The sequence below is a fragment of the Agelaius tricolor genome, unplaced genomic scaffold (assembly GCF_023055355.1).
Source record: "Agelaius tricolor isolate 1412-34295 unplaced genomic scaffold, bAgeTri1.0.p SCAF_16, whole genome shotgun sequence".
Classification (NCBI taxonomy): domain Eukaryota; kingdom Metazoa; phylum Chordata; class Aves; order Passeriformes; family Icteridae; genus Agelaius; species Agelaius tricolor.
Window position 1 is genome coordinate 15,293,538 of NW_027269276.1, and position 27,281 is coordinate 15,320,818.

General features: G+C 40.4%; 1 protein-coding gene across 1 annotated transcript; it reads right to left on the reverse strand.

Moving 5' to 3' along the window:
• Window positions 1–845: 845 nt before the first annotated feature.
• Window positions 846–25,911, reverse strand: CA12 (carbonic anhydrase 12). Its single transcript, XM_071440997.1, has 10 exons — window positions 25,821–25,911; window positions 22,119–22,139; window positions 15,948–16,127; window positions 13,261–13,403; window positions 10,101–10,196; window positions 8,399–8,462; window positions 7,796–7,953; window positions 6,616–6,742; window positions 2,242–2,326; window positions 846–1,564 (listed from the first exon to the last, which is right to left on the reverse strand). Exons 1-10 carry the CDS (start codon window positions 25,909–25,911, stop codon window positions 1,480–1,482), a joined length of 1,050 nt encoding a protein of 349 aa, XP_071297098.1. The 3' UTR covers window positions 846–1,479.
• Between the last annotated feature and the right edge of the window lie 1,370 nt (window positions 25,912–27,281).

Here is a 27,281-nt window from a genome sequence, read left to right on the forward strand (position 1 = left end):
CTCTATGTGCTTGTTTATGTGGGATAAAAATGCTGGCATATGCAGTGTACTCAGTTGTAAAATTGTGCTCCTAAATTTCATGTACAGTTGGTATTAATAAGTTATTTCTCCTTGCACTGAAAAGCCTGCTTATGACATCACACACTTTACTTGGGATGGAAGAGGAAGAATCTAAAACACTCTATGCTGAAACAGTCTGAATCTGCCATGCTGAAAGGAGAAAACATGCATGATAAGAGTTTATTTCTTTAAAGTCACAGATGTGGTGGTACTGCAATGGAATACAAAGGGTATCTAAGTATAAAGTTCAGACTGAAATTTCCCCAGTAGTGTTTAGCAGCACTCAGACCAGAAGTTACCTTAGGTATAATCATGTGTCTGTTACTTTCTGTGTGCATACTGAAGCACAAGCATTTCAGATCTGTACAGTAGATGTCAGACTTGAGAGGAATTCTGTATGCATCAGGGTAGGCTGGATACACCCAATTCTTCCTGAAGTCAATGACTTTCCACATTGTCTGCAGTGGAATCAGGTTTATGCTTCTCACTTCCAAAAATGCATAATCAAACTCCGAGTATCTAGCTTATGAGGTTTGAAAAGATAATTTAGATTTCTTTCTAAGAATTAGATTACTAAGAGAAGTAAACTGGAAAAAAAGTATACTGTGTAATTGCAGCTGTAATATATACAGTAAAATCTATCAGGATTTTGTGGTTAAATGACAAGTCTACTTAAAAGCAGCAGCAGCTACATTATCTTCACATCATTCATACAGTATAAATAAGAGCAGAATAATAAGACAATCTTCTTCTCTAATTCCTGTGAAAGGGAGGGGCTGGCTTCCTTAACAGATTTGTGGGGCTGTGTAATAGCTGGAAAGTGAGCTGTTCCCCTAGTAGTGTTTTTTCAGCACCGAGTACCTGGGCTTAAATCCCATCAATAATCCATGTGGCTTTCATTGCATTCACACTTATCTTTTCCTCTAATATTACAATTCCATTGGTGAATACACTGACATCATATCCTGCACTTTTGAAAACTGTTTCTGCTGAACAACCCAGTTCAAATATTGGTGTCAAATACAGTTGGCCCTTTATCTTGTTTCTATTCATGCTGCTAAAACCAATGCCCTGTTTTAGCAGGGAAGAGTTCTTGTAGTTTGATGAGTGATGGGAAAACCTGTGCTAAACAAACCATAAAACTGGAGTTTAGGATTAACTGTAAAATCAAATAAAACACCCAGACTCAGTAAGCAGCAGACATGAAAAGAATGTGGCGAGGAATTCAGCTCAGGGGAATTCACTGATCAAATCTCTCTGGAAAACAAGACAACAAGGCCTACAGAAAACTTTTGGCTGGTATGTGTTTTTAGAACTCCCTTGAGGGTATTCATTAGACAAGAAGAAGTGATGTGTTTCACTAATTCAAAATAAATCAGTGCTATGAATGAAAAGGGGCTTTTGTGACAGAGCAGGGCATCAAATATTGGAGATGTCTTCTTTCTCCTTGTACATGCCTGGTTTGTAGATGACTCCTCTGTTGTCTCCACCTCCCTTTTTGCAACTAAAATAAAACAAATTTATTAAATAACTGTAATGCCAATGAAGGAAAACACAATTAGTTACTTAAAGTTGTCCATTGCATGTATGAGATTATTTTTCTCTGTACTAGTGCAAATTTCACGTAGCTTATTGTTTCAAATATTTCAGGAGACCACATTTTGTATGCAAGGTCAATTCTGAATGCAAAGGAAAGCAGGCTGTAGCAAAATTTGTAATCTTAGATTTTTTTCCCCAGGATTTGGCTTTGTCAGCAAACAGTGGCTTAATGATCTTTTGGCAGTACATATTTCTTCATCTAAAAGGTTGTGATCTTTGGGAGAGGTTTCCCTAAAATTCATTTCTCCTGGTTTGACATATTGTTCCAAGAAAAAATGGAAGGATCCAAAAAGCAGTTAGGAGCAGCAGTGCTAGCAAAAATAACAAGAAAAGAACAAATGGCATTTGGGATATAGGAAAACTGGCTAAGTCTTTTATTGACCCAGCCTCATATCACACAAGGAAATAATGTCTACAGTAATAAAAACAAATCATAGTTTGTAGGAAGAGATCATGTCTTCTGAAAGATCAAACTTTATCACTGTAAGAAAGGTCCAAAGTTTTGGACACGCAAGCACTTCTCTATGCCAGAGGGAAAATATGGCTTGAATATTTTTGTGATATGATAGCCAGACATCTTACCTTTTCTTCTTCAGTAGCCAGAATGCTACTGCAAGAATGATGAGAACTCCCAGAATGCAGGCTATCACAACAGATACCACAAAACCTAAGAAAAGAGGGAAAACATGCACAAGGGGTTAATACCATTGCCTTGAGTGGAGAAGGTGAGTCTCTGATCTGTCCTAATGTCTGCATTCTGCATCAGCAACCTTTCCACAGCCTTGTCACACCACGTTGTGACTGTGAATGGGCAACTTTGCACAGATGTTCTCTGGAACGTCCCCAGTGCCACAGCTGGCTCCACAGTTCACAGTGCTGTGATATGATACACATGTTGAAGTCACAATGCCAATGTGGAGGCCCTGGTACAGCAGGTCATAGCAGGAGTATGATTTTTGTGCTATAATAAATTAGAGCTCATAAACAAACCCAAAGAATTAAACCCAGGCAATCAAGGATGTTAAATTCAATCCCTTTTGTTCTCTCACACCACAGAACAACACTGACTGTGGACAGCTGAAGAATGATATTCTTTGCTGTTGAGAACATTGCTTAAAGGCATCAAAGAAGGTAAAAATGAATTCAGCATATTGGTATGAAAACCTGAGTGATCCCTTGCTTGCATAAAGATTTAAGGATTATCATAATGCTGTATTTCCTAGTGAGTTTCATGTACGCTTTTGGCAATTGGTATTTTTTATTTATTTTGGCTTCCACAAAGATCGTGGAGGTGAGCTCCCTTTTCTTAACTGCATTTTCTTAATTTATTTACACATTTTTTTAAATATTTTTTTCAAATGATTGGTTCTCACTAAGCAACATCAGAGCACTTTTGACAGGTTTCATGCATTCCACCTAAATATTTTCTCCTATTAAATCAGCTGTTGATGAAACACAAATGTAAAATGTAGAGTTTAACTGCATTTGACCCATTAATTTGAAGTCCAGCTAAATGGAGGAAGCTGGCAATCCATGGACTTGAAGAGGAGCTGTTTTGTAAAAGGTGAGTTTTGTCATAGTAAAGGTGTCAAATGGACACAAAAATATAGCACCAAAGGGATAACTGTAGAAAAAGAGCTTGTAGTTTGAAGGGAAAGGGCAGAGAGCACTTCTGTGTGATGAGAGGATCTTCTTAGAAAATTTAGTAAGATAGTATTTCAGCCTGGTACCCTAATCAAAGCTAGACACGAGTTCCTGTTTAACTCAGATTGTTTGAACATCATAGCAAATTCCAGCTGCATTTATATGAAGCCGATTTTACTGGAATAAGTAGCTGATAAGACAAAATATATTACAAACACACATGAGTTTTGCTGTGTAATCCTTAAAGATTAGAGGCTTTTTGAAGTGTGATTCTTATAAATAGTAAGCATGAATTTAGATGGTCATTACTGGCATCAAAAAAGTGGATGACTGGACACCTCAGTATTTTCAATTTTGCTACAAAACACAGGCCAGTGGCCCCATCTTGTGGTGTCTGTGCTCAGGGGAAGGTGGCAGCTCGGGCCTGTCAGTGATAAGGCAGAAAAGTTTCTCTGAAAACCTGCTTGGTAGGGGCTTAGGTGTGCACAACAGGATTTTTTTTACAAATTTCAGTGGTTGCCTGGCTCAATCCTTGACTCTCTGCATGGCCTTCCCTTCCCTTCTTAATAGGTGTGCTCTGTTCCTATTTGAGGTGCAGCTGACTGCATCAGGCTGGGCACTTGCAGCAGCCAGGTGTACTTCACTGAGCTTTGACAGGAGACATTTTTCCTTATTTTTCTCTTTTTTCCCCCCTTTCTTTCCTTTTTTTTGCCCTTTAGGTGAAGGGCTGCACCTGTGAGGAAGCTTTTGTGACTGCAGTAAGTGGAATGTGAGATTACAGGGGTAATGAATACTCTTTTTGAAATAGGTTGAACATTTTTTCTATGGTTCACTGATAGAGTCAATGAGCTTTTGTAACTTAATGTACTTAGACTGAATGTGGTTTCTTTTAAAGTAGCACTGAGCAATGTCTTTCATAGCCATGGAGACCAATTCTGGGGTGTGAACAGCCAGATGGGCAATAACCCCTACAGTTTAACTCTGCTAAGTCAAGCCAGATTTAAAGATACACTGAAAATGCTTCTATGGCTGGTGTCATCTCTGCATGGGAGCCAATATTGTGCCTTAGCAGAGGAGAAGCAAATGTTATTTTTTTGGTTTGGCTCTGGTTCACAGCAACAATTTTGAGAGTCACATCTAGATCAAATTTCCCCCCATAAATGGAAATAATAATGCTTGCACTATTTCTGTGAAATGTTTGGAGATTCCCTAGATGAAAAGCATAGTGTCAGATTTTCAGTTACTGGCCTGTAACTCTCTACCTTCTACTATTAAGTACTGAGTATGATTTATAGAGAGAATATAGTCAGGTGCTGAAAGGGCAGTTTAAGAAACAGGTGGAACACTGCATTTCTCATTTCTGACTGACCATTCAGACTCAGCAGATCAATGGCTTATAGGTGCTGTTAGGAATTGACAACATACCCTTGCCAAGCCCACCAGGTAGTGAATTGTGATAAATAGAGGTTGAGGGTAGAAAATGTAGAAGCTGGATCACTGCATTCCATGGTGAACCTGTTGTAATCACAAGGGTGGTGCTCACCCTGGAACTCCTGGCGCTTCAGGAAGCGTTTGTGCAGTGGCATTGCAATCGTAGATTGTGCAGGGATTTAAGACCTGCAGAGGAAGCCTTAGTCTCAGAAATGTGGAAGCTGCATTGCAAATTCTGCTGGTTGAAATCATTGCACATAATCTGGCTTGAGCAGTGATTTGAAGATGATGATTAAAATAACCATTCTGAACCCAACCAGCTCTCTAGTCAGCAGCCAGTGTTTGAGATTGGAGGTTGGAGAAGAAAGTTTAAACCTCTTTGTTGTCATATAACAATGCCATGGGGGGCGTTTTTCTGGTTGGCCAACCCATAAAAGGAGAAAAAAGGCTGACATAATCTAGTTTTTCCCCTCTTTCACTATTCAGTCACATCTTCATTTACTCAAAATATTGTTTGTGCAACTAGTATCACTTTCTATATTAATCACAGAGATGTTAGGAACTGTTGACAATTTGGTAAACTTGTTAAATTGTAAAATCTTCTTAGGTATTATGTTTAGAATCTAGCAACAAGAGCACTTCTCATGTAATTCTCATTTTAAGAGATCAGCCATCTTTTGGTGACAAATCTAAGTCATCTCTGATTTTAGAGAAATGTTCTGCCCAGGATTTGTTTTGGCTGATCTCTAATTTTCACTTTTCTTCTTTATAACTTTCTATTAGAATAGATACTTTATGAAAGGGTCTCTCTGCAGAGGGGAATGGCAAGAACAGCTACTGCAGTGTGTCTGCAGGGAACTGTTTCTGTTGTGTCCAAAACAGACAACTTATGTTTTCTGTTTTTTCATCTAAACAGTGAAGAAAATGGGAGGTGAATTTGAAATTATGTGCTAACACATTTTATTAATTTGAAAGTTTACTGCTTGGCTAATCTTTTTGGTGAAGTCTGCTTTTTCTTTTATAAATCTTATTTCAAACAGTGCAGTGGCTTGCCTAAAATAATCTACCTTGAGTGTACATGCCAGATTCACAGATCCTTAAGAGTATATGTTTGCTAGACAACAAAGCAGTTGGAACAATACATTTTGCATAATGTACTCAAAGGCCTTTCTGTGGGGTATAGCTCAGCTTCTCACCACAGATGCAGACTTTTGTGCAAAGTCCCCCAGCCAAACTCACATGTTGTCGTTGTATAACACTGCAGAGTTAAGCTTTTGAATCAGTTCTTCCTTGTAAAATGGTGGGGTTTTGTTTTTAATTTGTAGCACTGAATCCAGTGTTATGAATTATATTTATTTGCCAACTTTGAATTCCTCAAGGACCTTTTTTAATTCTGTTTAGTTTCACCAAAACAGTGTCCCTGAAGTTAGGCCTCCCTTTAAATGTGTGGTCTGCATGAGATCAAGCCTGACCTTGCTGAGAACCAGCAAATGTCACTGGTGAAACAAGGCCATCTTAAGCACTTACACTGGCTGGAGCTGTTTAGTATTTAGAGTGACAGCAAATACTTCTGCAAAGCATGACAAGGCCAGTCATGTCTTCCTTATTTTATCTCCTTGCCTTTGATCAGAAGGGTTGCAGGGCTTCCCTGATACCCACTGCTGAAAAAAATTCTTGCCTACCCTGGGAATACCTTATTCTTGTAGAGTTGCCCATGCACAATGCAATATGAGAAGAAAAGGCAACCAAGTGAACTGCAGGGAGATAGCTGTGTTTTTGTAGTGGTACAGTTGAACAGGACTGCCATTTCAGTACTTCACATTTACACAGATCAGATCACTGTGCACTGTTTCTTTGCACAGAAGCATTCACACAACTCACCTTCACGGAAGGAGATAAAAACCAGTCTTTCATGGAATTCCTGAACATTTCTGAAGTTATCAACCATTTCCAGGGGTTCTGGGTCATCACGCTCTGTGCAGTACATGGCTGTTTCCAGTGCCAGTAACTATAAAGGGATGCACCTGTTCAGCTCACAGAATACAGAGAAAGCAGTGCCTGTGTGTGGTCACTGGGAGTGTCCAGGAAAAAAGAAAAAGGGTAGTCAAAGGGAAGGGGATACATCAATAATTAAGTTTCATGTGGCCTGTGAACCCAAATACAGAATACTGTTTAAACAGTGTGACATCTCCAAGTCCATACCTGTATTTTGTTTACATCCTGATGAAACTATAGTTTACTATCAGACTGTCAGCCAGGAAAATTCGATGGCAGGAAACATGGTAGACTTCTCCAGCATACTCTCCCTGGCACAGTCTAACTCCTAAGTAGTATTAAAGACTACTTTTTGAAATAGTTTTTTATTTTGGTAGAGACATGGCCTGACAGAAGCTGAGAATGTATTTTCAAAACAAGGAGCTTGCAGTAATTTGATCTGAGATTTTGCTAATAATATTTTCCCCTGTGTCTATAATTAGGTGAATCAGAAGATAGTGGTTGTGAGTTTATAGTCTAGGTAAGGGGCCACCTAAGAGCAAAAGAAGGTAATTAGATAAGCACAAAAAATGTAAGTTGAGAGAAAAGTTAGGGGACTCAAGATGGATAAGTAACACAACACAAGCTTTATAGAAACTTTCCAACCCACTCAAGTCCATCGGGATCAAAGTAACACCAAAACACGTGGTGATTAATGTTCAGATATGGAGCCCAACAATAATCTGCAGGTAACTCATTGAAAGACTTGGAGCCAGGGAGTAAGTACATAATGAAAATCAAAATTCATCTCACTTGACTGGAATTTTTTCAAGCTGATACTGTACCAATTGCTGTGCAGCTGCCTGTCCTTTGTTCTGGCCAACTGAGAACGTGCTAACAAACAAACAGCATGGGATATTGATTTATGTCAGTTCTGTGCTGTTCTTCCCACTTAAAGGATTTTAGCAATGGTCACTGCTCAGTTTTACAGGAACATATGAGAAATCCAGGAAATGAGACTTTGTATTTACTGTTCTTTAGCAGATACCAGTCAGGGAAATGTGCTCTGCTGGAACTTGGAACTTGCCTGCTCTTGAGAAATTTTAACAGGGTGTCGGAAAACTGTCCAGAGAACGCTTGGGTAGCAGGGAGGAGTTGTCAGGGATCCTTCGTAGCGATAATACTCATCCAGTCTGTCAGGAAGCAGTTCTTGAATATTGAAACCAGGGACCAGGACCTTCTGATCTAAAAAAGGGGGTTTGTGTTAAATATTGCATCACGACTACACAGGTGAAGTGAATCTGCTTTTCGGTAAGTAGGATATTTTCAGTGTCATATCACTAGGAAAAGAAAAATATCTTTTAGCAGAGGAGATCCCAGTTTAATAAGGACTACAGTTTTTTAAGTTTCCTATGTACAAACCTTGTCTGAGACACCAAATCAGAGTCCTCCAGGATAAACTGTGGCCATATTAACTAAAAAACATCATGTGGAACAAATAAGGCCCAGTCAGCATCACATGGGACATGCTGGCCATACGCTCTTCCCAGGAATGCACTGCACTTGGAAGCCTTTCACAGTCTGTGACAGATTTGTGTGGGATCTCTGGACTGTTTCCTCAGGCAGTTCAATCCCTCCCAGGGTGACACCTGATCCTCTCAGCCATTCTCAATCTGATTTAGCCACTCACCCTTGTATTTCACGTTCCGGAAGTGCCTGAAGATCTTTTCATAGGATGGGCTGAAGGGTCCAATCTGCAATGACCACATTATCAACAGCTGCAAATCACTAGTCTGAAAATGAGTCTGTGCTTCTGGCCTGTCCTAAGGCAAGGGCTTCCACTGTCCAGATATTAATGTACTAGAATGGCATAAATATTTTATAACTCAAAACATTCCCTCTGTCCTCAGAGCCATGATAATATTCCTGCTCCAGAGCTATAAGAGCTTCTGTGTTGTATTGCTGCCTTTACAACTGCAGTGCAGACCTTTTGTGTGCACCGACCCTATTGCCCTTGCCTGCTCAGAGTGATGTGCAAATGAAGAGAAGCCCTTTCCTCTGAAAGCATTGCAGGCAGAAGTTCTCAGCTGCCAGGCTTCTCAGACCATCTCCCGGTTTCCAGTCAAAGCCACATTTTTCCACCCACAAACATTTTTATAGTGCTGCTTCTCACAGTCTGGGGAGGTAAAGAATGACACCGTTGGGTACCACAGGGCCACAGGCTCAACTATCTGACCAAGGCTATAACTCTTCCATCACACAAGACTGTTTTTCAACTGCTACCAGTAGCTTTTCAGTCTAATAATCAATGCCTTTTTTATGAATTCTTCAGAGCTGGTGCTGAGCAACTCCTCTGACAACCAGACATGGTAAACTGGTGTCCTTACATTAACTGTAGAACCCACCAGCTGTCTGAAAGGATTTCCAAGACCTAATCTCCATGGTTCATTAACTTGATTTTCAAATACCATTGCTTAGAAATAACCAGAATCCCAGTATTATTTCCTAGTGTAATGTACAATACTCTGACACTTTTCACAGCTACAACTTCCAAATTAACTGAAATGTAACACAAAATTACTCTCAGAATCTTAGAGGTGCTAGGAAGTGAGCTTGGGTAGTATCAATGAGAGTTTTGTTTGCTAACTGGAACATTTTACTTTTTGATGGAAATGTGGAAACCTGTGGTTTTGCTTTGTTATACTGCAGAAAATCCTCACATTTAAAAATTATCTTTACAGTTATCTTACTGAGGAGTTTTAATCCTCAATAAGAATGATACACATACAAGCTACTATTTTTTTTTTTATTTTTAAGACCATTATTATCTTCATATGTGGGACTTAAGAGAGAAAAATTGGAAAGCTGTCCTGACATCTTAAAATGTCACTGAATGTACTCATTTTCTGTAATCTGTGATTCAAAGAATCTGGGAAGTTAGCAGGGAGAAGACTGTGGTTAAATCCTAATTACATACAGTGGTCAAAGGCAGGGTTGTGCCTGCCTGTGCCTCTCTGCTGTGTTCAAACTGCTTCATGCTACAGGAGGCAGCTCTGAGTGAATGAGCTTGAAATTCACTGTTGCCTCTTATTTGATAAATGCTACCAATCATTAGTTTGTAAATGAGTGCAAAAATGGATTTAATATACCTGAAGTTAATTTACTAAAAAACATGAGGAAATACTCAGAATTCCTCTTTTTGTGGCATTTGCTCCTGGTTTGGTATGTGCTGCTAGAATCTGACTCTTTTTATTTTTTTGTGAAAGAGGAAAGGAAGATCCTTTATTCAGCCACTGTATATGATAGGTGATTTTGTACATTAAAGGTCTCTTATAACTGAATGATTGAAAGCATATTCTAAACAAACAGGAAATAAAGATTGTGCATCCTACCTCAAGGAGAACAGCCAAAACAGCCAGTCCATCTGCTTTGTCCATTGCTGCTGTTATATCTGGGTATTTCTCAGAGTTGTAATGTACAATATGCAGCTAAAAAAGGAGGAGATACTTTGTTACAATAACATCTGGGTTATGCTCACATTTGTGTTTCACAGTTAGAAAGGAACATGCAGCCACCTCAGGATGAGACAGTGCAGGAGGGTTGGGTTCTTCAGTGACTTCTGGCTGCAGTGGTAAGATCCTTCTAGAGAAAGGCAGAAAGTCCTGGGACTCACAGCCCTGCTGTAGCTGGGTACACACAGCCCACACAAGAGGGTTCATGACTTCAGCTTCAAGGCATCTTGACTGGAGTGCTAGTAAATTTTTCTGGAAAAATAACACCTTAGCACTCCAATATTTGGAATGCAAACCCCAGTGTTAAATATAACTAGAGAAGAAGTGGATTCCTCCACTGTTATGCAAGCAAATTATTCTGGCTAATTTCTTTTTCTTAATAATTTTGAGGTAAATATCTGATTGGTGCTGCTTATCAAAATCTATTCCCGAATCCATAGTTTAGAAATTAGAAAAGATAAACAGTTTGTCACTTGTAACTGCAGGCTGTGGCCACAGGTGTGAAATACAAAGCTGTTTTTGTCAGGTACATACAGGCAATGTGTGTATTTGTGATTGCCATATGTGTGGAGACCGACCATGGGACAGTTGTAAAGACGAATTCTAATAATAACTGAGGAAAGTAAAGCATGGAAGAAGGCCTTTGAACCTATCTTTTGTTCACAATTAACCTTAGTTGATTTAGGAGCATTTGAATTAAAGTGTTAAGGATGTTGCACTTTGCTTATAGTTAATCCTTAAAGAGTTTTGCAATAATAACCTTTTGAAGTATAATTTTAGAATATTGCTTGTATCCTTGAAACTATAGCTTTGGAATATATATAAAGCAAACATGCTTATCTCACACCTTAACAAAACAAAGAAAAGCAGCTTGAGAAAGGAAAATGAACATCAACTCAAGGATTTATAGTTTTGACCAAGGGAAGCTGGACATCACTGTTATGAGATTTACAGTCCTTGCAATTAAAAGGTGGACCCACACCTGGGGAGCTGGACTTCACCAGAGGGGATTTGTCTTTCTTCTTTTGGAAACCAGACCACCACCATCTGGGGATAATCCTTTTTGGGATACATCCTGAGAAAAACTAAATCACAATAGTGTATAGAATTGTGACATAAAAATTGGGAATAGAAACTGCTGATGAGTAAAAATTGGAATAGAAACTGCTGAGAAAGCTGATGAGTACCCCTATAAACACCTGTAAGCCTCAACTATCCATGTGCAGTTGGAGGGAAAACTTCCCCCACTGTACCCAGCGCTGTATTGCTCATACTTTACCATATTAATTAATAAGTTGATTGCTGCTTAAATACTGGCCTAGTCAAGCTTCTTATTTATAACACAGGGAATGTGTTCTCCGGCCAGCTCACCCCTGAGATGGGCAGTCACAAGGGAAGCTGCCCCTGTATCCCTACAGAGACACTCCGGGTGGCAGCTCCTGTATCCCTATGGAGACATTCTGGGTGGCTGCCCCTGTATCCCTACAGAGACACTCTGGGTGGCAGCCCCTGTATCCCTACAGAGACACTCCGGGTGGCTGCCCCTGTATCCCTACAGAGACACTCTGGGTGGCAGCCCCTGTATCCCTACAGAGACACTCCGGGTGGCTGCCCCTGTATCCCTATGGAGACATTCTGGGTGGCAGCCCCTGTATCCCTACAGAGACATTCCGGGTGGCAGCCCCTGTATCCCTACAGAGACATTCCGGGTGGCTGCCCCTGTATCCCTACAGAGACACTCCGGGTGGCTGCCCCTGTATCCCTATGGAGACACTCAGGGTGGCAGCTCCTGTATCCCTATGGAGACACTCTGGGTGGCAGCCCCTGTATCCCTATGGAGACACTCCGGGTGGCAGCCCCTGTATCCCTATGGAGACATTCCGGGTGGCTGCCCCTGTATCCCTTTGAGACACTCCGGGTGGCAGCCCCTGTATCCCTACGGAGACATTCCGGGTGGCAGCCCCTGTATCCCTATGGAGACATTCCGGGTGGCTGCCCCTGTATCCCTACGGAGACATTCCGGGTGGCAGCCCCTGTATCCCTATGGTGACATTCTGGGTGGCAGCCCCTGTATCCCTACAGAGACACTCCGGGTGGCTGCCCCTGTATCCCTACAGAGACACTCCGGGTGGCTGCCCCTGTATCCCTACAGAGACACTCCGGGTTGCAGTGCATCCAGGGGCTCGCGGCTCCCTGCAGCACACGGCTGTGGCACAGGTGACACAGCAGCAACCCAATACAAGGGACCGAGGTGAAGGAATCGAAAGAAATCACTTATTTTGAGTTCCAAGGAAGATTTATCTCTCCCGAGGAGTCAGGGACAAGTGACCATAGCTGAGGGCAAAAAAACCTGCTTTTAAGGAAGGGAGGGAACAAGGGGAGGACACAACTTTTTACCAATGGGAAGGCATTAGGGAAGGAGTGCAGGGTAAGGGATATCCAATACATGCCAACAAGGGGAAGGAGCAAACCTTGCAATCCAATCTTGCTTCGAGGAAGGGATGAAAGACAGGGAACATTCCAGAACTAAAAGGGTGTGCTGTCTTTGATAGACAGGGGGATTGACATACACTTGGTGGGGAAGTCTTGGGGTAAACAACTCAGGACTGAACCATCAGGGAAGCCAAATGGGGTGCATGGAATGAGCCATTACAAACTTACAACAAGGAATATTTAAAACCTACTACAGAAGAACAAACTGTAAAATAACAGACTACTACAGTCACTGTACAGAAGAAGGTGAGTAAAAGTAAACAGAGCAGCACAGTTTTACAGATAAAAGTTGCCTCAAGTGACCTGGTGCCAGTTCTGAGTTTAGAATCTAAACTCCAGCTCCCTGACTTAGTACATCCGAATCCATCTTTTTTTTGTTGTGCACAACCCATTTTTTTTGTATATCCCCAGATCATAAATATTTGGCTTAGAACCTCACAGCCTTTTACAGTTATTCACCCAAGACAGAGATCCCACTTTGAAACAATAGAACCTACCCACCCAACCTTCTTTGCTTCTTTCCCTGATATGAGCTGGTCTGCCTTACCTCTGCTGCAAAGTGCTTCCCACCGATGGTGTGTTCAGAGCCTTCGGACTTGTTCCGGTTTCCCCAGTGCAGGTGAAGTTGAGATGCAGTGTATTCAAATGGGAGGTTTCTGATGGACATAGCAGGTGACAGATACATTTTCACTGTAAGCAGATCAAAACCAGATAGGAACAAATGATACCACAGCTCTCAGGAACAGGACAAATAAAAATGCCGAGTCTAAGTATATTATATATGGAGCATGAAAAAAGCAATTCTTGGCTCAAATCCGTCTCAGTCCGTGGCAGGAGACAAACACTTCTGTTCTCTTTAAGCCTTTCTATGTAGCACAGGATTTAGAGCATTTAGAACATACCTGTTTCTATTTTCCTAAATACGTGAATTTAAAGTGACAATTGTTGCTAGTGGAAATCTTTGAAGAATGTGAATCTATCTCAGACATTGAAGAGACAATTATTGATATGTCAAAGCAAAATTTAGGCTCATGTATCTTCTTTCAATCCCCTTATAATGGTTGAAAATTGCTTAATAAATTAATATTTCTCGTGGTAATTTATATTCCCTGTTATATTGAACTCTGCTGCCTCCTAATCTTCTTTTAGGGACACAGGATAAAACCAAATAAACTCCCCCTTTCCTTGCTACTCCCAAAATCCAGAACACTGATGTCAAGCAGCAAGATAATCCTAGGCCTTAAGAAGGAACATCTCCTCTCCTGACATGCTGGAGAGACACCTTTGTATGCATGACCCTCCCTTCCCCTCACTAAGGCTCTTGGGTGCGGAAGGCAGCCTGGCTTGTTGGGGGATTTTTTGTGTAGTAATTCTCAATCCAGCAGCAACTTCTCAGTTGTTCACTTGGAGCATTTGGAACTTCATAAAGCAATGGCTTATGTCAAGAACAGATTGATTGTTTTGCAATTTATCTGTATTATTTTCCAGACTGAATACAGTTTGGTTTCAGACTACCCTGGACATGTTTTTCAGGGGAAACAAGGCTCAAAACCATAGTGAAGTAACAGCTGTGACCCTCTGTATTTTTAGACTCCTGCTGAAAGGGGAGTTTTTTTTGAGTTCTACTGTTTTCAGTCTAGCTGATGTAGTGATTGTGTCTGAATGAGCTGGCTGGTGAAGAACATCAAACATCATACAGGAATGACTTGACAGCACAATACTAATCATCCTGCTGGTTTCCTCTAGCTGAAAAAGAAGTTAGCAGTAGATGGTAAAATGATCAGTCCAACAGAGGCTAACTTTTGTTACTCAGAGGTAAATTAGGTTGTATCAAAGTGCGGTTTCTAGAGTAGGATGCATCTCTACTGCTTCCTAGGAGGGCACTGATGTTGTAAATGAACTCCCATTTTCTTGGGGGGGTTATACTTTTGTCTTGACTTTCTTTAGGAAATAATCAAACTTCGTACTTTACAGGTGAGATCTGACAGTGGTAGTGACTTAGGTTCTCCAAGGAATTTGCTTTTGCCTGTCTGACTGTTTTGGGAGGGACAGGCTCTCTGTGCTGGTTTTTTGGCTCCTTCTGCACTCTGGCACCCTTCAAGTACACAATGACAAGATTTCCTTCTCTGCCTATTGCCTGTCACATCAGCCTGGTGCATTCAACTGTGACAGTCCAGTCTTTCACTTAGGACTGAGAAGAACTTTTAGGAAATGAAGGCTCACAAGGAAAGGATGTTCCAGCCATTCCTAGTCTGAAACAACCTGGTTTTAAAGGAGAAATTGATCAAGAGAAAAACCAGGAGTCTGTCCCAAGAGGTTGGCCCTTACTGAAGAATGGGCTTATGATGTTCAATTGAACAGGTCAGCTTCAATGAAAGAATGTTAAAAAAAGCGATTTTTGCATGTTGGTCAATTCATAACCAAGCATGTGATAACAGAGCCCATTTTATAATGCAGGTTATTTTGATACTTCTGCAATAAAGGAGGATACAAAGAAGGAGGGCTTTATAACTATTCTTATTTCTATGTCTTCAAGTGTTTCAGGAAGGAATGAAAAATGGTGGGGCTGACTCACTGGTATTGTACATTGTGTCATTATAGGAGACCTTTATGAGACAGCATCATCTCTGCCTTTACCCACTGTACTGACACTCTTTTGGTGCTACTGTGGGGAAGACCTGTTTGTACACTATTTCTAATTATTTTTCTGTCTTCTCACCTATCACTAGGTATCACTGTCCATCTTACCTTACACTAAAGAGGTTTCTATCCCTACTCAAAAGAACAGAATGGTGCTCCTACAATTTTTTTCCTCTTCCCTATGCCCTCATATAATTCAGTTGAGCTGCTTTGGTGAATTGAAGAGACCCATTGTTCATATGTTATCAGTTAAACTCTTTTTAGCAGAATCACAAACTCTGTTTCTGTTTCGGTGCATCTCAACCAAAGTAATAAGAAAACCTTGGGCATTAATTCTGACATGCCTAGAGTTTATTTTAAATTTCTTTATTTAAAAATTTACTTACTGGGAATCCATTTACTTAGAACTTTCCCAGATTTCTCTAGCCTGTTCTGTAGATGTAGGCATGCTGATGTGAAGACTTTCTCATCTGATTAGCAGCTTAATTTAATCTAATAATCTAAGGATTGCCCATGAAGTAAAAAAAACCAAAAAACAGTGAGTTCCTGCAGCTCTTTCTTTTACCATTCCTTGCTGTCTGTGAGCTCCCTTACCTGAATGGCCATTATTGATCAATGTAAACTGGTCAGTGGAGGGCACGTTATAGCCTATGAATTCTAAAGGCAAGAGATTAGAATCATACTGGAGAATAGCTTTGTGGAAATCAATAGGTGATTGGAATACTCCTCCACAAAATGGGTATTTCTTTGGCCAGGCCTTCTCTCCATCAGGACCTGTGTGAATTAACAGAGACACATTTGTCAAACCTTCACTTGCAGTTAACACAGAAATTCTCCTGTTTCAGTCTTCACAAAAAATTTGGAAAAGAAGCCTTTTCTGAATTTTTAAGACTTTGTTTTTAAAAAAGGACCTCATTGAAATGGAGGTAATGAAGGGTATGATCATTTTTCTGAGGGTGTTGTGACCTAGAGACAGGTCTGATTGTATCAGACCCTCAGACATTTCCTTACTGTACAAACTGTCTGGCACTATCTAACAGGATTGCATAACCCACAGTGAAAAGCTAACTTGCAAAAATTGAAGGTGTTATGGTAATTTGACCAGCAATAACTTGCTCAAACTCTGATGAAACTTTTCTTCGTCACAGCCTTTTGCCCGAGGTAAGATCTACAAAGAATAGATAATATCAAGAGAATTTTAATTGTGCCTTTGCTTTAATTGCACATTAACCAGCTAGCAGCTGTTTACAGACCGTAAGATGAGATGATTTTGATTTAAATACCAGAAGAGGTACTTGCAACTTTTGTTTCTCCTTGTCTCTGAACACTCATGATTCTTTCCAAGGCAGGAAGGGATCTATGTAACACAGGACACTGGGCCTGCCTGGATAAATTTCTACTTCCATGAGGCCATTGTTTTCAGAAGGGAATAAACCTCTACTCTTCCTTAAAGCATTGCAGATAAAAGATACTTCATTGGTGCCCAGTGGATAATTACTCTCCTTGGCAGCTTGCTTTTCACTGTGAGCCTGCTGTTCCCATACTTTTGTTCCTCATTGGAGTACTTATAATATAGAGGATACAATTTCTCACTTCTCTTCAGCTATGTAGATTGAGTCCCTTGAGTCTTTGATTAGAAGGCTTCTTTTCCAAAACTATAATATTCCCAGTGGCTTCTTTGAATGGGCAAAGCCAGTTCAGATATTTTCTGAAGGAAATGAACAGGGAGGAGGATACTATTAGCAGTTCACCTTATTTACATGAAAGACAATTGCCAAGTAAATGGATAGTGGGGGTGAATCTTTCTTAAACATAGTTCATGTGACAGAATCAACAAGATCAGTTCTGGTGCTTAAAGACAGACTTACTTTCTTGGTAAAGCTGTTTAAGAGTATTCAAGACATAGGGTTAGCAGGTGACATTGTTTGCAGTGTGCAGAGTTTGACAGACTCAATCAGTGCTTTTCAGTATAAATAGGTTTTGCTGTTGCTGTAACTTAAATTTTTGACTCCAGTTCGCTGACAATCACATCAATTTCTTCTTATATCCTTGTGATACTATCTTAAAGTTGCTGAAATGATTTTAAAAAGCTAATAAATGTTATGCTGGCATTATAGAAGCCTCTCCTCTGCCTGTTTTTGGCAAATAACAAATACATGCAGAAGAGCATAAATTCCATACTGTGGAATACATACTGAAGAATATTTCCCAGGAAAATATGCATTAGAATATTCCAAGAAATGACAGTTTATTAGTTTCAAGCTTACTGTGCATGACAATGACATTGAAATTTAACACTTTTCAAGAAACTAAGATTACAGCAATGTCAGAAAATTGGTGAGAAGCCTTTATTGTAAAAAGACTTTAATAATTTTAAAAGGCTTGATAAGGTAATGAGTTTGCAAGATTTTAATATATTACCTATCACAGCTTTGGAGACTTGATAATTAAATAGGTAATTGATGTATAAAATAGAAGTCTAGTCCAAGCCAGGGAGTCATGAAGTACCAATCATTTTTTAGTATTGTGATTGGGTGACTTAAATGTCTGGAAGAGCTGGCAAGAGAATATGGGAACTTCACACCTATGTTGCCAGTTCAGAAGGAAAACTTTTGTCTTTTCTATAAAATGATGCAGCTATGACAGTCTTTATGTACCTTGAACCTTTTCTTGACATAAATCTGCAACTCCACTCACAGGCCTTTAAAATACAGAACATTTTGCTTGTTTCTCATTCCTGCTCAATTAAAAAAAAAAACAAAACCAAAAACCAACAAAACCAAACAAGACCCCTTTTTTTGTACAAACCCAGATTTTATAGAAGTTCTGTCTTTTATCACATAGTCTTTCGAATTTCAATGCCTCAAAACTCCTGTCTCAAAGAGCTGAGCTCACTGCAGCTTAGTTTTGCATATGTGAAATTGAGATTTCCAAGGTAGATAAACCACACAGCTGGAAGGCATTTCTCAGTTAGGTCTGCTGAAAATGGATGATTGATTGTGAACCAGATTTTCCTTTTTCTGTGCCAGTACACTCAGATAAATTCAGTGGAAATCACATTGTGTTTACAAAGGCTTTGTCTGATCATTACTGAATAAAGAACAGCCTGTGCATGTAAGATTGGCCTGTGCTACAAGTCCCAAAAGATATTAACAGAAGTATTGCAAAATTATCTTCAAAGGTAATTTCCTTTTTGTATGACACATTTGTGACCCGGGCATTTCAGAAGTGTTTGCTGCTATAAGGATGCCACGAGGACTGTGTCAGCAGAGCACTAATTGTTCCATGGGCCTCTTCTACCCCCTCAACACTCTAATTCAGCTGTTGGAGTGAGCATATTAAGGTAGGGAGCTGCTGGTGCCAGTGGAAGTAGGGTCCTTCCTGCTACCACTGCTCCCAGTGCTGCCAAGAGCACTCCCTGCACTCCCACACAGGGGGTGCAAACTCAGCTGCTCAAATCCAGCTTGTGGATTGCTTTGCTTGACACCAGTTTGCAGGACTATGTTCCCTCACCACACTGAAAACAGCTCTGAGCCTGACTGTGCCCTCATGGCTATTTAATAAAAGATATCTGTAAATAAAGCAGGAATGATTTTCTGGATTGTCTGGCTGCCCACTACCCAGTGAGCTGAGCAAAACGCCCTCAGCGCCAAGACTGCGTGTGTCCATTGTAACATTTCCTTTGACAGCTTTATGCTTTCCAGCCAGCCCCAACAACACTGGTGCTGCTGGGCAATGCAGGACACATGTTCCTTGGTGAGCAGTGGTGTCTCCTCCCAGGGTATATACATTGGCCCATTTAAGATAAGGAGAAAACAGCCCTATGAGACACCAGTGGTACCAACAGACTGTTGCTCTGATGGCCAATTAATATTCGTGTTGCTCCAGCTTCTCATAGTCTGTGCAAGTTCTCTTGATGTGAAGTAATGTAGTAAAATACACTGGGTCAGTAAAACAGGGAATGCCTGTGGTATTTTTGCAGCCAGGCAGAGCACTTTGCCCTGTTTTCAGCCAGCTGGCAGCTGTAGAGCTGCTGTTTGCCCAGGGCTGAGGTGGTGGTGAAGGCTGAGCCCAGGCTCCCTGCCATGGTGACATGACCACATGGATTCCATTTTGCTCAATGCTCAGTGATACCATTCTGTGCACACAGAGCCAATATGTGTGTATCTCCCACACATGTGTCCAGAGAGAAGCTTGTGAGACAGAGGAATTGCCAAGGGCTGTAGCTGTCGCTGTTACTGCATCCAAGTGCTGTATGAGAAATCTGGGGCATGCTCTAGTGTGTTCACTAAAGCTGGCATTTCTGAAGGGCGAGTGAAAGGGTCTTAGCGCAGCTTCTCAGCACCTCACTGAATTGGAGTATTTGGCAGCAGCAGACTAAAAGAGTTTTCAAGTACAATTAGCCTGATGTCTGTTACCAACAAGTCTTGTGCCTGCATTACAGCATGAAGTTGTCTCTTCCCATGCTAAAGTACATTAATAATTCTGTTGGCACTGTTACCTTAAATTTGTCTGCAAAGCCAGTTTTCTCTGTTGTAGCTGCTTGTCCACTCTGAAGGGATGATTCTGGTTCTCTGATTTCATTCCAGCCCACTTACACTACAGAAAAAGAGCCAGAATCCAAAGAATTGAAGCCTAACATCTACTGGGTTTTTTTGGGGGCAGAAGACTTCAGCCTGCACCTCACAGCCACACAGCAGGATTGCCAAAATCTGCGTGCATCTGCTGCCCTGAGCTGTGGGGTGTTGGAGCCACTCTTTCAGCTCTTTAACTGAAAATGCTTTCCTTATGATACACTTGATCTACTTTGTCCATCTTACAGAAGGTGGAGCTACATTTCAGAGAGCACAAAGCAAGCCTGTGTCACCGGGGGTGGAGGCCTCAGGCCTCACTGCTCTGTGGTGTTTCCTCCAGGCACTTTTTCTTGGTCTACATACAAGGGTAGTGAAAACAGGAAGAAGAAATAGCATTGTTGTAGTTTGGCTAAGGAAGAAGCAAACAGGAGAGGTTTAGCCTTTATATTTGATGTATCTGATGCAGTAGTTTCCATTATAAGCAAGGTGAACTCTCATGTCTTTGGAAAGCCTGTGCTGAATAGATAAGGCCTGATCACATGTGGTGTCATCTTGCTTTGCCACTGTGGCCTGAGGTATTAACACTGCATCAATGTTCAGTTTTACATATTGTAAAATATGTAAAACACTCAACAAACAGAAATCTCTGACAATGAGCACTCAGATTTCTCCTCCACCCTTAATCTTGTACCTTGACCCTCATCTTGGCATCAGTCTGTGGTTATAATGGCTTGATTTCCTTTCCATTCCTATTGATTTAATTTCAGTGAGAGGCACTGCAAAGTGTTTCAGGGGCAAAGGTAAACAGTGGAAGATTTAGAATGCCATAAGGATCAGTAGAAGAATATGGAGGGGCTCTTTCCTGGCTTAGCACAGTCTCTCTAATAGCTGTTTTTCTCTGTGGGGATCAGTGCTCCACCTCTGCTTTTCTGTACTGTTCTGTAAAAATTCAGTTGCCACTTCAGTTTTTTGAAGTTACTTTTATGTATTTGCTTTTATATGTTTTTCTAGATATGTTTCAAACTCTATAGCTGAAGGAAAAAGATAATCTGTTTTGTGAACATTCTCTTTATCCTCCTTACATTTAGAATGTCAAAATCAGACTGCAGTATGGAAGAGCTTAATAGGAATTGGTGAAGTTGGACACTGAGAATAACATACTTTGAAATCAACACTGGTACCCAAATTCCTAGGAAGGGAGAAGTAACTAATTTAAACAAGGAAGGAGGGCAAAACTTCTGCTTTCATGTTGTAAAAAAAGTCTTGTTTTCTTTACTGTCCAGCAGGGTTAGGTTTATCTGATGGGTGCTGTCAAAGTGGAAACCCCAGGCTTTTGTTAAAGCTGTGTCAAGCTTTTTCAGTACTGGGAATGTGAGGTCTGTGTGTGGGCACTGGCAGATAGACATGCAGCTGGCAGTTTTCCTTCTGCTTATGTGAAGCGAGTCAGGTAAAATGGAGCACAGCCAAAAGGAGGAGTTCCTAGCAGCAAGTTCAGTCTCAGAGGTTCTTTGTGTTGTCTTGGAGCAGCACCAAAAGCTTAAGAACAAGCAATTTTTTTCTGAGATTCTCTATACCACCTACTTCTGTGGGGGTATTTGGCATGTAAAATGCTACTCTGAATGAGGAAATACCTGGCTAGAGGATTTGATCAATTAAAAGAGAAACACTAGATAATTCTTTTCCTGAGCAGCCACCAGGTGCTTCTGAGTTAGTAGATGACTTAAAGGATTAGTTACAAATTAACACTGCTTTTGTAAAGGTGTTTTATTCTGCTTTGTCATTGCGGGGACCTGAGCCTCCAGTAACAGAATACAGGTGACTTACTGAACTCTGATTCTACTTGAAAAAGAAGACTCATGTGGGTAGGGAAAGAATGCTCTTTGCAGAACTGGGCTGGAATGTGGAATAGCTGAGGAAACAGAGGGCTTTGGGGACCATCTGCAGTTGTAGGGTCAGCTTTAGTCTGCTGAAATTCTTGTCATTCCACAAGGAAATTTAGAATTCAGTAACTGATTCTCAGTCACCTAGATTTGAAACCTGGTGGATGAATAACAGATTTCAAGAAAATTGACCAGATTCAAACCTAGGTAAGGATTGTGATCCCAGTAAGTACTCACCAGAATACATTTGGCCAGTTGTCTTTAAAGCACAGAAGAAAGCCATAACTTTGTATGTATGAATTAGTACTTACCAATGTAAGACCATTTTGACGCTGTTTAAAGAAAAGGGAAATATTACTGTGAGTATTTGAAATTGATCTTACTCTGTAAAGAAACAAATTGCTACTTAAACCCATGTATTGAATGTTGCAATACTTTTGTCTATCATTCTAGTCCCAGCTGGTGAGCAAAACATATAAAAGCATAGATACTTTCAAACTTTCTGATATTTTATGAACCTTCCTCACTCAAATTGTAACTATAATTATCCCTGTGATCCTGCCCATAGGGGTGAGTTTCTTGTGGTCACTTAAGTCTTGAGGCAAGACTGCTCTCAGTACATTTATTTTTTAATTGGAATATCCACAGACTGACTGTAGGTACACCCCTGGGATTTTTCTCTAGTTAGGTACACCCCTGGGATTTTTCTCTAGTTTCTAGTTAGAAAGCTAAGGAATATAAGTGGGGTGTAACTACAATGAGCCTCCCTATGCCTTGTTGGGGAGTTTGAAAATCATCAGTGCTACACTGAGAAGTGATGGACTTTGTAAAAAGGGAGTATGACACATGAACCCATATAACTCAGAGAATCCCAAGAAGGGTGAGTGAGTGTTAAAATGATCAATACTCATCTACTGCTTAAGGAACTGAACTTGGGACAGTATCTCTGCACGTGTTTGGAAATGTCTTGACTTACAAAATTATCTTTTTAATTTTTTTTTTCTGGTCCTGAAACCTACTTAAAGTCACTCAGCTTGCTGCATAGTTAGAGGTGCTCATCTTGACAGACCTGAACAGTTTGGGTTATCAGGCTAATGCTGATCTTTACTCTCTGCAAATTTAATTTTATTTCTGCTTCCTAAACAGTCCTGAAATACAAATCTTGCACTCAGTGTGCCTGTGATTGTGTCTGTATGCATGCAGGCAAATATTTATCATTACATGCACTTGTCTGCTCAATACATAGTTCTTGGCAACATTTCTTGTGTTCTGAAGTGTGGTCACAGGTGCAGCTCTTCCCTAAAAATGTTGTGTGAAATGTTAGGGATTAATTTGTTGGGTTGTGCAAACCAACTGCATTTAGCTATTTGTATTGATATGTGGTGGGAACATGAAACTCTCTGCTTTCACTTTGTTAGGATCAGTGTGCCTCATTCTTTTACATTGGAATTTTCAAAACAAGGTCTATGTAATCATCCTGACTCAAGTCCTCAGGTTCCTCTTGTAGAAGAATTCATGTTTAAGATTTCAGGATGAGAAACTTCATTCTCCTCTTGCCTTCTCTCTGCAGGGGATTATCTCTTACTGGGGTTTTTGGGGGTTGCTTGTGTCCTTTGGTCATTCTGTAGACAAAACTTGCATAAAGATAGCAACGACTGGCAGTAGGTTTTAGAAATGTCCTCATTTGAGCAGGGTTTGAAGAAATACTGGAGCAATACAATAGCTACTCTGTTCATGCTCTTATTGACCATTAAAATGTGTATAAGATGTCAAAATTGTGTTTTTTATAACCTACAGCATCCTTAAAACAATCACTTTTAAGCATTTATAATATTTTGGTCAGTTATGCCACTTGACACAAAAGTAAATGAAAGCTTCAAGTCTTTTGCCAAGTGAAGTATTCCTTAACCTGTGAGCATTTTAATGATCTGCAGTTTGCTACCCTTATGACTTTATGGTGAGCATAGCCATAGAGCCGCTGTAGGTAGGGCTGAGGCACATTTATAGTAATTTCCTCTTGGATCAGGAGATGAACCAATGACCACATGGCAGAAACTTCTTGATTTTCTCTGAATGAACACGGAGAGCTGCCAACCTCAGACCCTGAGTGAGGGTTTATTGGCGGCCAGGGGTCTGTGTACAAATCACAGACAGACAGGACTGCTGGGAAACACTTCTTGAGCTGTTTGATTTTCCAGCATCATTCTCATTACAGGTGATGACAATGGGAAGATGCCAGCAGCTCACCTCCCCGGCAGCAAAGTACTCAGTGTTACAACTCACCTAAAAGTTTTTTGACCAATCACACAAAGCAAAAGCATATTGAACAGTAGTTCTATCCAATCACTATAAGCACATGTACCTGTGGTTAAAACAATGCTTGCTTTTTTATAATACAATACCTGCTTGTAAGCCTTAGATACGATGCACAGAGCTCCATTATTAAGCTTAGAGCTTTCTAATATCTCACTAGATATACTTTTCTGCAGCTTGGGGAGTTATTCTAGCCAAATGTTAATGCACAAACCATTGTTCTATTTGTCCTTACTTTCTACTTCTTATATTACTTTTCTGCTGACAAATCTTATGACTACTGCTTAGCTCCAATCACAGTTCTGCTGTCTCTGAGGCCTGCCTTTTGCAGCTTTCCCAAAACCCTCTGATTTTAAGGATTCCCACAGTTGCTTTTATTCTGCCTGATAATGAAATGAGAGTCAGGCAGACTGTCACATGGTGTCAGATCCGAGGATTCACATCTAGAAGTGAATATTCAATGGCTCTATGTCTGTGAACATTCTCCTGGCTCTTTGTTCATGTTGGGATGAGTATTGCGAGTGACACAGTTACGTGCCCGTGCATGGCAGAGGTTCCTAGAGCCAGTGTACCTGCATTGACTGATCAACAGCCAGGGGAAAAATACATTTCCAGTGTCACTTGAGAGCTAGAAAAGTGTGAATGCTTGTAGATGTGATAATCTACTTGGAAAGATGTCTGAGATAGGCAGATACTGTAGCTCTTGCCATTTCTTGGGACTAGGTTCCAACTAAGTCTGAGACAGGCACTCTCCAGAATTCCCTTCAGCATGTATCATAAAACATATTTTTTCAACAAATCCTTTCAATTCCAAACCTTCTGTATGGTCACAGAAAGCACCTGTAAATCATCAAGCTTTATTTATTCTGTTGTTCTGGAAAGCATCAATTTCTAGGAACCTCTCTCCTTCAGGTGGGAGATTCTTCTAGAGAATATAGGCATTTTTTCAGAGGACATATACACAAAATAAGAAGATGACCTTAAAAGTTTGAATTCCATGCCTTTTGCTGCTTATGCAAAAAACCTGATAAAATGCTTGTCCTGACAGAGCTCTCCACGAACCAGCAGCTCTCGATTATGTTTGAATCTCCTGGATTTTTGTCCCATGAATATACGTGCTGAGTAACACAAAACTTTAGAACAATTCCCCTCATAGCCTATAATAACACAGGGTAGATTATAATTAGTTTGAAAAAATGAAAATTGGTTAAAATCAGCTCGAATAGATGAACACTGACTCCTAAAAAGAGAGGGAACCAACCTCCTGAAACTAGTCTTGTTGCCAATATACGAGAATGACCTCTAGTGTGTAGGGTGCTTTACAGAGATTGATTTTTTTTCTCTCTGGTTTAAAAATAAACAGGCAGAGGGAAAGGTGTGATGCTTACACTAACTCTGAAAGGGCCAGTCTCCACTTCATTTTATGAGAAATAAAAAAATCAACAAAGCAAAGCATACTGAGCATGCAAAAAGTCTGTAATGCCAAATAAATCAGAGGACAAATTTCTCTTCCCTGTATAAGTCAGAATACCTATTCTGAGAAATTAAAATAAGGATACTAACTCCAAACAACAGCAGACTGCAGCAATATACAGCTTTGAGCATGATTGAATAGTAATAATGAAAGGGTGCCATTTTTCTGCATAAATGGCTGCCTTAAGGTACAAGAGACAATAAAATAGAAAGCTGAAAGACTTTACCATTCAACGGTGCTTGCACTGAGAGCTGAATCTTTTGGAAGAAAATAAGCACAGTAGCCACTGTGACTATACTGAAGCTCTTGGCTGACATCTCAAGGAAAGACTTATAATATTCCAGCAGTTCACAGGTTTCTTTGCACTCTGAAGCAATTCCCTTGTAGACATGTGGCAAATAGCAGAATGCACATATACAGAGCTTCTGCTAATGAGTTACTGCCCTCCTCTCCCCTTTTCTCTCTCCTTGCCTTTAGGACTGCTTTTTATAAAGCTCCTGAGACTCAACCCAAAACAAATGATGTAATCAGACCTGCCTCTATGTCAGAACACCCTCAGAAGACATCTTCATTACCTCAGTTTTAGTGAGGTGCTCACAGGGAAGACTCCAGCACTTAGGGAATTTCAACATGGAACTTGAGAAATTATTTAGCAGAGACAAAAATGCTTTAAAAATCTGTACTCCTATGGGCCATAGCACAGTAGAGTTTTCCTAGCCTGTTTCAGAGAGTCTCCCTCAGCTCCCATTTTTGGATCTGCCCAATCTAGTATAATGGCCCACTGTGAGGACTGGAGGGAAGGGAGAAGTGAGGCTCTGTGTGGAACTGGTAATAACTCAAAGGGACCATGGACACATCCCACAAAAACCATCCCACTTGTCAGGAACAGATTTTTTTTTTTTTAGCTGACTGCTCTTGGAACCCGGAGGACACATGAAGTAGGGAGGACTGAAAATTCATGAAGCAACAGTTCCAGAATCTGATATTATTCAGGACATGCATGGAGAGGGGTAAAGAGGAGCACAGGGTAGAAGTTAATGTCAGTGACTGAGGAATAAGCTCTTAAAGTGAGCATAGTGGAGGAGCAGAAGGTGGGATTGAAGTGACCATTGGCTTTGTTTGAGTACATTATTATTTACAATTGTTATTAACTGCTTTCTATATATCAGTAACAGCTTTATCATGTATTAGTATTGATTGGTCAAACTTTATTTTCAATATCTTTATTTATCAGCTACTGTGTAATGGCTCAATGTTATTAAATGTGCTTATTTTTTCATGTCATTTATGAGGTTGATAAGGGAAATTGACTGTAGCATGGCTCACTTCTGCCTAGATCCCAGGCAGGGCCCTGCATGGTTCTGGTCTATTGCTGCTCTTCATCCATAGCCCAGTGCTCCCAGTCTAGGCTGAGGGAGTCTGCAAGGAGCAGCACCAACTAATTAATGTCCTGTAGTCTTTTAGAAAGCAGCTGTGGTTGAGAACACTTCCTCTCATACTTCTTAGCATTTTGTAAACCTAGATTGTAATTCTGCTTGTTTAGGTTCAGACAGATATAATCGAGAGTTAGAGAGTGTAAGCTATAGTGAAAATGTTTTTAACATGACTTCACAAGTGCCATTGTCCAAAGCAGAGGGACACTGTCTACCACATGGGTACAAAAAGCATATTGAGTGTGTTCAGCATG